The 12,288-nt window shown below is 42.0% G+C and overlaps 1 protein-coding gene across 1 annotated transcript; it reads right to left on the reverse strand.

Moving 5' to 3' along the window:
- Positions 1–6,270: 6,270 nt before the first annotated feature.
- On the reverse strand, positions 6,271–7,284 carry LOC137835911 (classical arabinogalactan protein 9-like). The gene is made up of 2 exons (XM_068644666.1): positions 7,161–7,284; positions 6,271–6,953 (listed from the first exon to the last, which is right to left on the reverse strand). Exons 1-2 carry the CDS (start codon positions 7,282–7,284, stop codon positions 6,271–6,273), a joined length of 807 nt encoding a protein of 268 aa, XP_068500767.1.
- Between the last annotated feature and the right edge of the window lie 5,004 nt (positions 7,285–12,288).

Genomic DNA, 12,288 nt, shown 5'->3' on the forward strand with positions numbered 1-12,288 from the left:
TATATCTGCACGAAGTGATCAATGTTCACAAATCAATCCAGTTACAGATACAGGTAATTAGCAATACAAGAGTGAGCGCAAGACAGTGTAATACGAACAAGTTTGATAAAGAAGTAAAGCAGACTTGGCACAGGAAGAAAAATCCAGATAGAGTGGAGGGACAAACCTATGTAAAAGTCTAGTTGATCCTCATAGAATTCGAACTTGATGATTGAGGGGGTGGGTAAGGTAGTATTGGTGGAGGCAACTTCTTTCCAGAAGTTTCACAAGTCTCTATCGAGCTCCCCCATCTTCTCTGGACTCCTAGCTCTCCGAAAATGATCCTGGGAATCCTTTTTTCCCTTGTCAACCCAGTACAAGGGGAACCCATCAAGAAGTGTGGGATTCTGATCATTACAGCAAACACGAACGAACTTACCCTTCCAATCCTTATAAGATTGTTGGAAGATGGAAAGGATGGATCTCCCAGCAATCCCATTGAAGCTTACCCATAGGCGATCCCCTGGGTTTTTAGCCTCAAACAGAAACAAGAACGCATCTACAGAGGCTGGATGGCCTAGGTGCGCACAAACAATTTGGTATGCCCTGACAAACGCCCAGCCGTTGGGATGCAGCTGGGCAGGGGCAATATCAAGCTCGGTCAGGAGCTCCCTCTCAAAGCGAGTAAAGGGGAACTTGAGCTTAACCTTCTTAAACACGGTTGCATAGACAAAGCAGAAAGATTGGCCATCGTTGCCATCGTTATCAGTACAGACAGGTTCCCCGGGAGGACAAGGACGAATAACAACCTTGTCGTCATGCTCCTTATGGAAGGTGAGGTGGGTCTTATCTCTCAAGCGAAGAATATCGGCCTCAGAGTTAATCGAGGAAGTCTCGTTCAGCAGAGTAGGAGGAGCCCATGGGTACAACAGTTTGTAATCAGGAATGGGGCGTGCGGTGGTACTAGTTTGTGGGGGAGTTGATTGCGATAGGTTAGGACGAGAGGGCGCAGGCCTCTAAGCCCGGTTTGAAAGGATGGCAGGATCCCTAGGTGGGTTACGAGATGTGGAGGGGTTTCCTGACGAAGGTTGTTTGCGAGATTTTGGAGGAGGGTTTTGAGAGGGGGCAGGTGTGGCCCCTATACGAGCCATCGAAAACTGCAGGAAAGACGAAAGGAGAGTAAGAAAAGGAAAGTGGAGGGTCGATAAAAAGAATGATTCGATTCGAAAACAGGAAGGGAAATCAGCATGAACAAAGGGGGTCACAGAAAGGGAAAGAAAAACCTAAAACGCAGGAAAAAGCAAAACAGAGAACAAACAGCCCACAACGTATGCTTCAAGCAGTTAAGGGATGACGCAAGCCGATTAAAATGCGGTGAGCACCAACGAAAGTGATAAAAGGTTTACCTTTTTGATGATCGAAAGAGCGCGCGAGGAAATGATGATTAGGGAGACGAAGCGTTGATGATATGGTCGTGACTTCCCTAGAAAAGAGCAAGCACATCTCAGATCTTGAGGAGTTGTTTACCACGATTGCCAAGTATAAATTGAAGCTAAATCCCGAGAAGTGCATTTTTGGCGTGGAGGCGGGGAAATTCCTGGGTTTCCTCTTGACTGAGAGGGGAATTGAAGTAAATCCTGATAAGTGTGCTGCCATCTTGGTGATGAGAAGCCCGACTACCGTGAAGGAGGTGCAGCAGCTTACAGGTCGGATGGCCGCCCTATCTCGTTTCGTGTCAGCTAGTGGAGAGAAAGGCCATCCGTATTTCCAGTGCTTAAAACGAAACAATAGGTTTGTCTGGACGAAGGAGTGTGAAGAGGCTTTCGTGAAGCATAAGGAGTATCTGGCGAGCCCGCCGGTTCTGTGCAAGCCTTTGGTGGGACCGCCTCTCAGGTTGTATTTTGCTGTAACTGAGAGGGCGGTGAGTGCGGTGCTCGCCCAAGATCAAGATCAGATCCACAAACCTATTTATTTCGTTAGCAAGGTGTTACAAGGCCTAGAAGTAAGGTATCAGGCCTTGGAGAAAGCTGCGCTGGCAGTTGTATTCTCGGCGAGGAGGTTGCGCCACTATTTTCAAAGCTTTACGGTGCTGGTGATGAACGACTTGCCTATCCAGAAAGTTTTAAAGAAGCCTGATGTAGCTGGGAGGATGGTAAAGTGGGCAGTGGAGCTGTCGGAGTTCGACATCAAATATGAACCCCGAGGACCGATCAAGGGGCAGATTTTCGCTGATTTTATGGTCAAGCTTTCTTCAGAGGCAGCGCAAGTTGAGGGGGACGATTTTCGTTGGGTGCTTTCGGTAGATGAATCGTCTAACCAGCAGGGCAGCGGTGCTGGAGTCATTCTGGAAGGGCCCAATGGCGTGCTGATAGAACAGTCCCTGAGATTTGCCTTCAAAGCCAGCAACAATCAAGCAGAATATGAGGCGTTGGTTGCAGGTATCTTGTTGGCTAAGGAGATGGGAGCTAAGGTGTTGGTGGCCAAGAGTGACTCGTTGTTGGTCACGGGGCAAGTAACAGGCGAGTTCCAGGCCAAGGACCCATAAATGGCGGCTTACTTGGAGTATGTGCAGGAGTTGAAGGGTTCCTTTGCCTTGTTTGAGGTGGTGCATGTACCCAGGGAGCAAAATGCCCGAGCTGACTTGCTAGCCAAGCTCGCCAGTTCGGGCAAGGAGGGTAGGCAGAGGACCGTTATTCAAGAAACTTTGAAGACACCTAGAGCGTTTGTGGCAGATCACCAGGTCCTTCAGATAAATAAGTCGACGGAGAGAGTGGCGAGGAGTCACAGGTCCTTGACCCAGGAGACCTTGAGAACACCAAGGATAAGAGCATGTCCAGGGGAAAGGGTGAACATGGCGCAGGTCTGCGCTACGCATAGGCCAGACACGTGGATAACGCAATACCAGCGCTGCCTGGCAGATGGCGTTCTCCCGCTGGATCCAACGGAGGCTAGGAAGATAAAGAAGAACTCTAGCAAGGTCACCCTGATCGATGGCGAGCTGTTCAGGTTTGGGTTTACACACTCACTCCTAGTATGTGTGCACAGAGAGAAATGCACAAGAATTATGGCCGAGCTCCATGAGGGTATATGTGGGAGTCACATCGGGGGTCGAGCTCTGGCTGCAAGAGCTCTCCGTGCAGGTTATTACTGGCCAACGATGAGGGAAGATTGCAAGAAGTATGTTCAATGTTGCAAGCAATGCCAGCAGCACGTCGATTGGCACAAGGCACCCCCAGAAGAGCTGAAGTCAATTTACAGCCCCTGGCCGTTTCATACTTGGGGAATTGACATTCTGGGGCCCTTCCCATTGGCGGTCAGGCAGATGAAGTACTTGGTAGTGGCGATTGAATACTTCACCAAGTGGATCGAAGCGGAGCCAGTGGCCCAGATCACCGCACACAAGATCGAGAGCTTTGTATGGAAGAACATCGTGTGCCGGTTTGGTGTGCCTAAACGCCTGAAGTCAGACAATGGGACTCAGTTTGCAAGTCACCTGTTGAAAAAGCTGTGTGAAGAGGTGGGAATACAACAGGTGTTTGCATCCGTCGAGCACCCACAGACGAATGGCCAAGTGGAGTCAGCCAATCGGGTGTTGCTGAGAGGTTTAAAGAGAAGACTAGAGAAAGCTAAGGGGTCGTGGGCTGAAGAGGTACCCCGCATAGTTTGGGCGTACCATACCACTAAGCAGTCAAGAACCCACGAAACCCCGTTTAGCCTGGTTTATGGATGTGATGCGATGATTCCAGTCGAAATCCAGGAAAGCTCGTCGAGATTCCAGAACTTTGTGGCGGAAGACTCGAACGAAGAAAGAAGAATGAATCTGGATTTGCTGGATGAGGTCAGGGAGGACGCGAGAGTGAAGGCCGAAGCAGTAAAGAGAAGGATTGAGCGAAGGTATAACTCTAAGGTAATGCCAAGGCATTTTAGAAGTGGCGACCTGGTGATGAGGAAGGCCCATCAGTACGAGATGGAGAACAAGTTATCGCCTAAGTGGACGGGACCGTTCAGAATAACCGAGGTGCTCAGGAACGGCGCCTACCGCTTAGAGACATTAGAAGGAGGGGCGATTCCTCGCACTTGGAACGCCACACATCTCAAATTTTATTACAGTTAAAGCCTTGTAAGTAGAGACGAACATGAAGAGATTTAAATAGTTTCTGTTAAAACAGTTTCAAGGGAGCACTCTTTTTTCCGTAAGGAGGGTTTTTAATGAGGCCACCCAATAAAGAAGAGTTTTCAAGTTTAAAGTTTCTAAGATTGCATGCTTACTGTTTTTAAAGTTTTTAGAAAAAAGACCTTATCACTTGTACGTGATCTAAGGCAACAGTAAAGTTATATTGCATGCTTTCTAGTAAAGTTTTAAGTCCCCATTGTTTTTCAACGATCGACGGCAATAGTTAAAAGTTTTAAAGACCTCATCGTCTTTCGGCGATCGGAGGCACCAGTAATGTTTAAAGCCCTCAACGCTCTCGTGCGTCTTGAGGCGAGAGAAGAAGTCCTCCTCGCCTTTGAGCGAGTGCAGGCGAGAAAGAGGAGAAGCCCTCCTCGCCTTTGAGCGAGTGCAAGCAAGAAGAGATTGAAAGGCCTCTTTGCATAAGCAGATTGAGGCAAGATTAAATGTCCTCAGTGCATCCAGGGGGGAGGAGATGTACACCCTGGGCAAGTTGAGGCACCAGAGAAAGTCCTTCTCACCTTAGAGTGAGTTCAGGCAAGATGAAACTGAAAAGTCAGGGGTGTTCATGACCTTAAACGGCGGGAAGGGAAGGTTGATGGAAAACGCCTTTTCCCCTTTAAGTGAAACATCAATGTTGACCCAGTAAGACCAGATAAAGCTTCCACTCTTGTGAAGATAGATAAAATCCTTCTCGTCTTGAGCGAGTTCAGGTACGGCGTGACGGGTGGAAGAAGTCAAAGGATAACTGAGATAGGTTCGCAGAGAATACCTCACTATCCAGATCATTGTTCTAAAACTCAGGGAGCTAGAGAAGGATCCGAAAGGCGCCTCTGCCCCCAGATGAGGGAACAATGATCAAGTTATGCAAAAGAGGGTAACATCGCCAGAACCCTATGGCGTGAAGGTTGAGATAGTGAGGGGGTTGTATGGTGAGTACCAAATCGGAGGAATTTCCGGCGATGACAGGAGAAGTGTGAACTTCACTTGGCAGATCAGGTAAGCTGTGTTTAGAATATTAGATTGAGTTAAAACCTGCTGCCTAGCAAGTGATTTTGCGATAAGGTTTGTTATCTTAAGTATAAGTATAAGTCATCACCGATAATTGATGGTGGCTCAAATTTACTTTGAGTTAACAGTTTGTTAAGTGTGTTATAAGATTAACAGCTTGCTCGAGTTAAGGCAATGGGTGGAGGTTTACAGTTCAAGTAATGCTGAATTAATTCAGTTGAGTAAGTTTCACCAGTTATGTTGGTCAACCACACAGCAAATAGAGGCAAAGGCGTATAAGGTGAAATAGAAAGACAATGTTTAAACAATAGAAGTTATATAAGCAGTGCCAATTGAAGTTTATACACAGATCGGTCATTACAAACAGAAGGTTCTAAAAAAGGAGGCGATGGATGGAGGCGGCTAATCTTCAGAAGGAACGACCTTGCCATCCACCACCTCGTTACAAATCGACAACATGGAAAGGTCGAGCTCAGGATATTGGCATGACATTTGCTCCAGAGCAGCACCCAGAGGCGAGGATTTGAGCAGCACTCTACTCGAGCTCATATATTTGGTTCTTCAGTTCTTCCTTCTCCTCATGAGCTCGAGCAAGTTCTTCAGTAGCTTTCTTACTCTCACCCCGAGCTTGGGCAAGCTCTGCAGCAACCTTTATGGCTTCCTCACGAGCTTGGGAGAGCTCAGCGAGAGCCTTATCCCTGTCTGCCTCGACCTTCCCCAAGAGGACCTCCCTATCTGTTGATCTTTTTTCAATTTTCTCCACCCTGGAATTGTGCAGCCTTCAAATCTGCCACCTTGACCCTAAATGGGACCAATATGCTCTCCAAGTCAATTTTCTCTTGGAGTTGGGTGTGCATTTTTCGGCGCAGATTAGAGGCTTCCTTGCGTGTGTTCCTTAGCTCAGCGTCCAATGCATCCTCCAGCCTTGAATGTTCAATCTCCTTCATCAGAAGATTGCAAGTGAGCTTTTCAGCCTCAGCCCTTATTATGAGATTTGACTCCTTGAGCTTGAAGTTTTCCTCTTGGAGCCTCTTGAGCGAATCCGTTGCAGCTCTTGTTACAAGCGAAGGGAAACCTTCCGCCATGGCCTTTAGCTGAGCTGCGAAAGGTCATAAGGTCTCCTTGAAGGAATCTGGGAGACTTGAGGTTGATGCTGGAGGTGCTGGTGGAGTTTGATGTTGGCTTTCACCACCACCCTCTTGAGCTTGTACAACAAGGGGGGCTTCCAAGCGTGGTGGTGAGGCAGGAACTTCTGTTATAGGCATTGGAGAAGCCTGAGCACCTTCATCTTCTCCTAGTGCGGCCCCAGCAATGGATGTGGTCGAAGGAGGACCCTCTCCAACAGATACAAATGGTGTAGAGGCGCTCGGAGGGTTCTCTGCATAATTAGGGCTGCTGCTTTCGATCACTATGGGCGCAGCGGCCAGTGGTGCTGCTTGGACTGGTTCTAGCGGAGCTGGAGGTGATGGCGGCGTTGGTGTTGGGAGTGCAGGTGGTGTAAAGGTGGTTACCCTTTTCCTCTTGGTGATGAGACCATCCTCGGTGTCTTCATCGTCGTCTTCTTCCTCTGACACCACCTGAGGGGTCTTCCTCTTTGGTCTCTTCAATGCCAGTTTTTTCCTTTCTGGGGCGGGTAGGGCCCCAGAAGGAGTTGGACCTCGGGGAGGAGTTTTTCCTTGGGCAGCGGCGATCTCCACAACCGAGTTGGGCACAGTTTGGGAGCCCGCCGCAAGTTTGTGGGATCGGGCAATCGCCCTCAATTCTGCCAGCTTTCCTTTTCCCAACATTACGTCTGCACAAGGTTAAAAATAGATGAGTATGCCCCAGAGCAGAAGCAGAACATACAAGTATATACATACATAAATGACATGAGCAAATAGCACATGGATGAATGATTAAGACCAGTACAGAACAAACAGAATGCCAAAGACGGAATGGTATAAATGCTAAGACAGTTTCAACACAAAATGAGAGTCTTGGTGTTGGGGTAAGGGCTAACCTATGTACATTTCAAGTTGGCCCTCGAGGAATTCGAAGGAGATTATTGGAGCAGTGGGGAAGGTGATGTTGGCAGAAGCCACACTTTTCCAGAAGAGACAAAGGTCTTTGTCCAAATCCCCCATGTTGTCAGGACTTCTTGCTCTCCTGAAGTTGTCCCTGGAATCCTTTTTCCCCTTGTTTACCCAATACAAGGGGAAGCCATCAAGCAACGAAGGGTCTTGGTCGTTCTGGCACACCTTGACGAATTTCCCCTTCTAGTCTTTGTAGGATTGCTGGAAGATGGAGAGGATTGACCTCCCAGCAATTCCATTCAAGCTGACCCAGAGGTGATCTCCAGGATTCTTTGCCTCAAATAGAAAAAGGAAGACATCAACTGAAACCGGCAACCCCAAGTGCGCGCAGAGGATTTGAAACGCCCTCACGAATGCCCAGCTGTTGGGATGGAGCTGGGCAGGGGCGATGTCGAGCTCGGTCAACAGCTCCCTCTCGAAACGAGTGAAAGGAAACCTAAGTTTCACTTTCTTAAACAGCGTGGCGTAGACGAAGCAGAACGACTCGTCGTTGTTCCCCTTATCGTCCGCACAAATTGGTTCTCCAGGGAGGCAAGGCAGCACCCTTACATTGTCATCATGCTCCTTGTGAAATGAAAGGTTGGGTCGATCCCCTTTCTTCAGACGAAGCACCCCCACCTCAGTATTTATCGACGAGGTTTCCTTCAGTAGAGTTGAGGAGGCACAAGGGTAGAACTCTTGGTAGTCCCGTGGAGGAAGGGAGACTCCCCCGGCTTGTGGTGGAGTTGCTTGGGTAAGGTTGGCACGAGAAGAGGCAGGCCTCTCTGCCTGTGTGGAAGGAGCACCAGAGGCTCGTGGGGGGTTGCGTGTTGGTGGAGGGTTTGTCCCAGGGATAACCCTACGAGTTTTGGGAGGAGGGTTTCGCGATGAGGAAGGAGGATTAGCGGTGGACTTTGTGTGAGCCATCGCAGGAACTGCAAAGGAGAAAAAAGGGAAGAAATGAGGATAACAAGAGAATGACTTGATTGAGGACGAAGAAGATAGAACGAACGAGTGAGAGTTCACTCGCCACTTAAGGGGTCGCGCTCCAAGGAAAGCCGTGCACCGAGTTACTCCCTGTATGGATAACTTGGTCGAATGGCAATAAGAGTAGAAGTGACGCTCAAGTTGTGGAAGCTTCAGATGGTGACACGTGTACAGCTGGATGTGAGCCACGCGTCTAGAGGTGTAATCGTCAGGAGAGAGAAAAAGCTCAGGTATATAAGGAGCACTTAACAGACTTTTGAGGTACGCTTTCAGAACACTTTTCAGTACACTGAGATTCACTACGCACGGTTCCTTGAGTTGAGATATTCTCTCTGAGTTTTTGGTGATTCTTCCACTGACTTGGGCGTCGGAGCACGATCGGCCGCAGTGACGCCACTTTGTTTTCTTCAGGTTCTTGCGAGGAATTAAGACGTGAAGAGCAAAAGCTAACGTGGTGCGAAGCTGATCCAAAGGAGAGATCTTTGACGTGGCAAGACTCTTGCACTCAAGTCAACCGGCAGGATCATATGTCAATTGTGTTGTTTGGACAATCTATTCATGATGTTAGCTGTATTTTAACTTATAAAATAATCAAAATGCTCTTCTTGAAAAAACGAAAACTCTCATTCTTTTCTCCCAAAGATGTATTTTCTGCATAAGAACCATGAATTTTAACCTGTAATTTAATAAAATAATTATTTTTTAAAATTAATCTATATTTTTTATTTTTTATTGAAATATTAATTCTGGAAAATACAAACCCATTTTATTATTATTTTTATTTTATTCAATTAAAAATTTATCTTTTAGAAACACTTTAAAAGATTAACACTATATATTACTTTTAATAGCGTGTTTATTTTATTTATAGTAACATTTATATAAAAAAAATGTTACCAAAACTTATGTATGGTAACATTTAAGTAAATGTAACTGGAAAAATGTTACTAAAAATACAAGTGGTTTTTTTTTATCATTCCATCTGCTCTTTAGTCTAATATATATATTTATGTATTCCTTTTTAACTAAAAGTACTCACCATTCGTGGTGTTTTTATCTATTGGGACATGATAATTGGAAAAGGAGCAATGTTTGTAACTCTTAGAAGTTTTTTCTTACTTTGGCTGCTTGTGCAACTTTCAACAAGTCATGTTTCTGGAAAAAAAACAACAAGCTATGCTGCTGGAAAAAAAACAATTGTGATTATCACAAATAAATTACAAGGAGGTCGAGACCTGTTCGTTCACTGTCAATCTGCTGACGATGATATTGGTGTGCAACATCTTCATCCTAATGCTTCTTTTTCGTGGAGTTTCAGAATTAACTTCTTTGTATCAACATTGTTCCATTGTTCATTTCAATGGGAATCCGTCTTGCATAAGTTTGTTATTTACAAAGCAAGGACGGATGCCGATAAATGTATGTTATGCAATTGGATAGTCAAAGAAGATGGACCATGTTTGGTTGATCCTGGAAGCAAAGATGATTGCTATAGTTGGGATAGTTTAGAAGAAAGATAGATCCCTTTCTAATCCTAATTTCTATTAATAGAACAATCATAAATAAAACTTCTTTATTATTCATGATTTTGCTTGGTTATATTTTAAAGTTAAATTCTAATTTGTAATTTTAGTTTTCTTGCAGTATAATTTTGTTTAAGGATTTAAATTTTCGTGATTCCTGAAAAGAATAGTGTGTTGCTAATAATTCTATGATTAAGATATTTATGTAAATATTAAAAAAAATTAATTTTAATGAAGATTTATTGTGAGGAATTATTATAACTTCCGTAGAGATACGTGTTTTTTTTTGGAATTTATTAAACCTCTAATAAGTTTAGGTGATTTTACAACAAAATTCATTCATTTTCCACTTTACTTTTTTACACATTTATTTTCGGAGACAACTTTTAACAATTTTAGAGAGAAAGCTCATATCACATTTAATTAGTTGTAAGCACACATATAATTATATAAATCACTTTTCCTATTTTCATTTCTTAATCTTCTTATTTTATCTTCATTTCTTAATCTTGTTTCGGAGACATTTCCATCATCCTATTTCATCTTTCAAACTTGGTATCTAACAGGTATTTTCCTATTTATTAATGATGCATATGTTAAAACACTCTCTCCTATTTGTCTCATAATAATCTTTAATTTCTAGTAGTTTTTGCTGTTTAATTTTCAAACTTACATCATATATAAATATAAATGTTTAACTGAAAATGAATAAATTTGTAAAAGTAAAGGATTTGATTTTTATTAATTATTATTATTATTACTACATGTGACTGCGAACACAGTAAAGTAGAACAAAGACATGGTGGTGTTAAAATGAAAGTGGAGAGGGAACCACAGTACAAATGGAAGGATATTTTAAATTAGTAATAATAATTTCAACTACTCTATAGTTTTGTTGAAAATCCTATTTCATCTAAACAATTTTTTAAAATAAGTTTACTTGTTTGTATATTTGCATATAGGAATTAAAAGGGATTGGAATGAGACTGAGATATATAATTTATTTTTTCAGTTTTTAAAAATAAGTTTTTAAGACTAAACCTATACTAATTTTATTATATACAAGGATTAAATTATTGAAGAGGAACTAAATCTAAAAAGTATAATATTATTTAGTGAATAAAATAATTTTTACAAGTGAATAAAACATATTTTAAAACCACTAACAACATATTTTAAAACCACTGATGTTAGATTTTCGTACTTTTTACTGCAGTTTGTTTTAAATTATTAATAAATTAAAAGCAAAATAGATATATATTTTAAAATAATTACTAATTTTATCATACTATAATTGGATTATATAAAAATATTTGCACTAAAAAAAATAAAATATCAAACAAATAATTGTTTTATTATATAAAGAAAATAAAATATCAAACAAATAATTGTTTCATTATATAAACCAGATTATTACAATCCAGTGTGACATATTTTTTTTTCACATAGATCCTCTTGTATTTTTTTTTCTTTGGTGTAACACTAGGGAGTAATAGGCTGGTGTTAGAACCAATCAAAGGCTTTTTGGTTGTGGAGAGATAACGAGGTTGCTAGTGTTTAAATAATATTGTACTCTTATATGGATTTGTTTTCCTTATAAGGATTGAAGTAACGTTTAATACTCTATTTTATTACATTATTCTTAGCCGATAATTTTTTCAGGAAGCTTGTGACGAGGTATGAGCCACCGCAGACCCCTTATTGTCTCAGAGTATTTGATACACTGATTAGTTGAAAACCAACTTGTGAGGGCAAATACTTGTAGGTGACCAAGCATTACCTGTAAAATGTTCCAAATGTTTAAGATAGCCCTTTTAGAGATGATGTACGTGTTAGAAAAAACTCTTAAGAAATTGACAAAAATTTGGTTTAATTATAGTACCACCATACATTAGTTTCTTTACTTACATGAAAGTTAATGGATTGATTGGAAACAGGACTGCTTGTAACTCCTAAAGCAAGAATGCGTAACGATATTTATAGCCATATATTGATGAATAATACCACGCTCTCACAAATCACTAATGATGGTAAAAGGTAAAAGCAAAGAAAAACACACTATATAGTGTCTAAAAAAAGCAATCTAGATTTCTTAATTAAAGATGTAAGTATGCATCAAATCTCCAAATCCAAAACCTTAGTTCAAATCAAAGCACCATAAAGTAAGTATGCATCATAAACGAAAAATCAGAAACAGAAATCAGTAAACCTGTGAGGGTTAAAAAACTTCAATAAGAAAATCTATAGGAGAAGAACTAAAACTGATCCTGCTGTTTCAACAAAATCTTAATCTGTTATCCAACTAATTCCAGAAATTTTCATTTCATTAAGAACAATAAATAGGATGATAAACATAGACAATTCTCATTCTCAAAAAGTAATTTTCATATAAACATTTTAAAATGAAGCGATCCAAAATCAAATAAAAATAAAAATGAAAATCAAATAAAAAACAAAAAATCCTACTTAATTCTAAGTACAACTTTAAGTCTATAATACTGAAGATTAAACTCAAGTAACTATGTTTATCAATCACGTATCAATAACAAAGAGAATACAATGAGAG

Source organism: Phaseolus vulgaris, chromosome 11, assembly GCF_000499845.2.
Source record: "Phaseolus vulgaris cultivar G19833 chromosome 11, P. vulgaris v2.0, whole genome shotgun sequence".
NCBI lineage: Eukaryota > Viridiplantae > Streptophyta > Magnoliopsida > Fabales > Fabaceae > Phaseolus > Phaseolus vulgaris.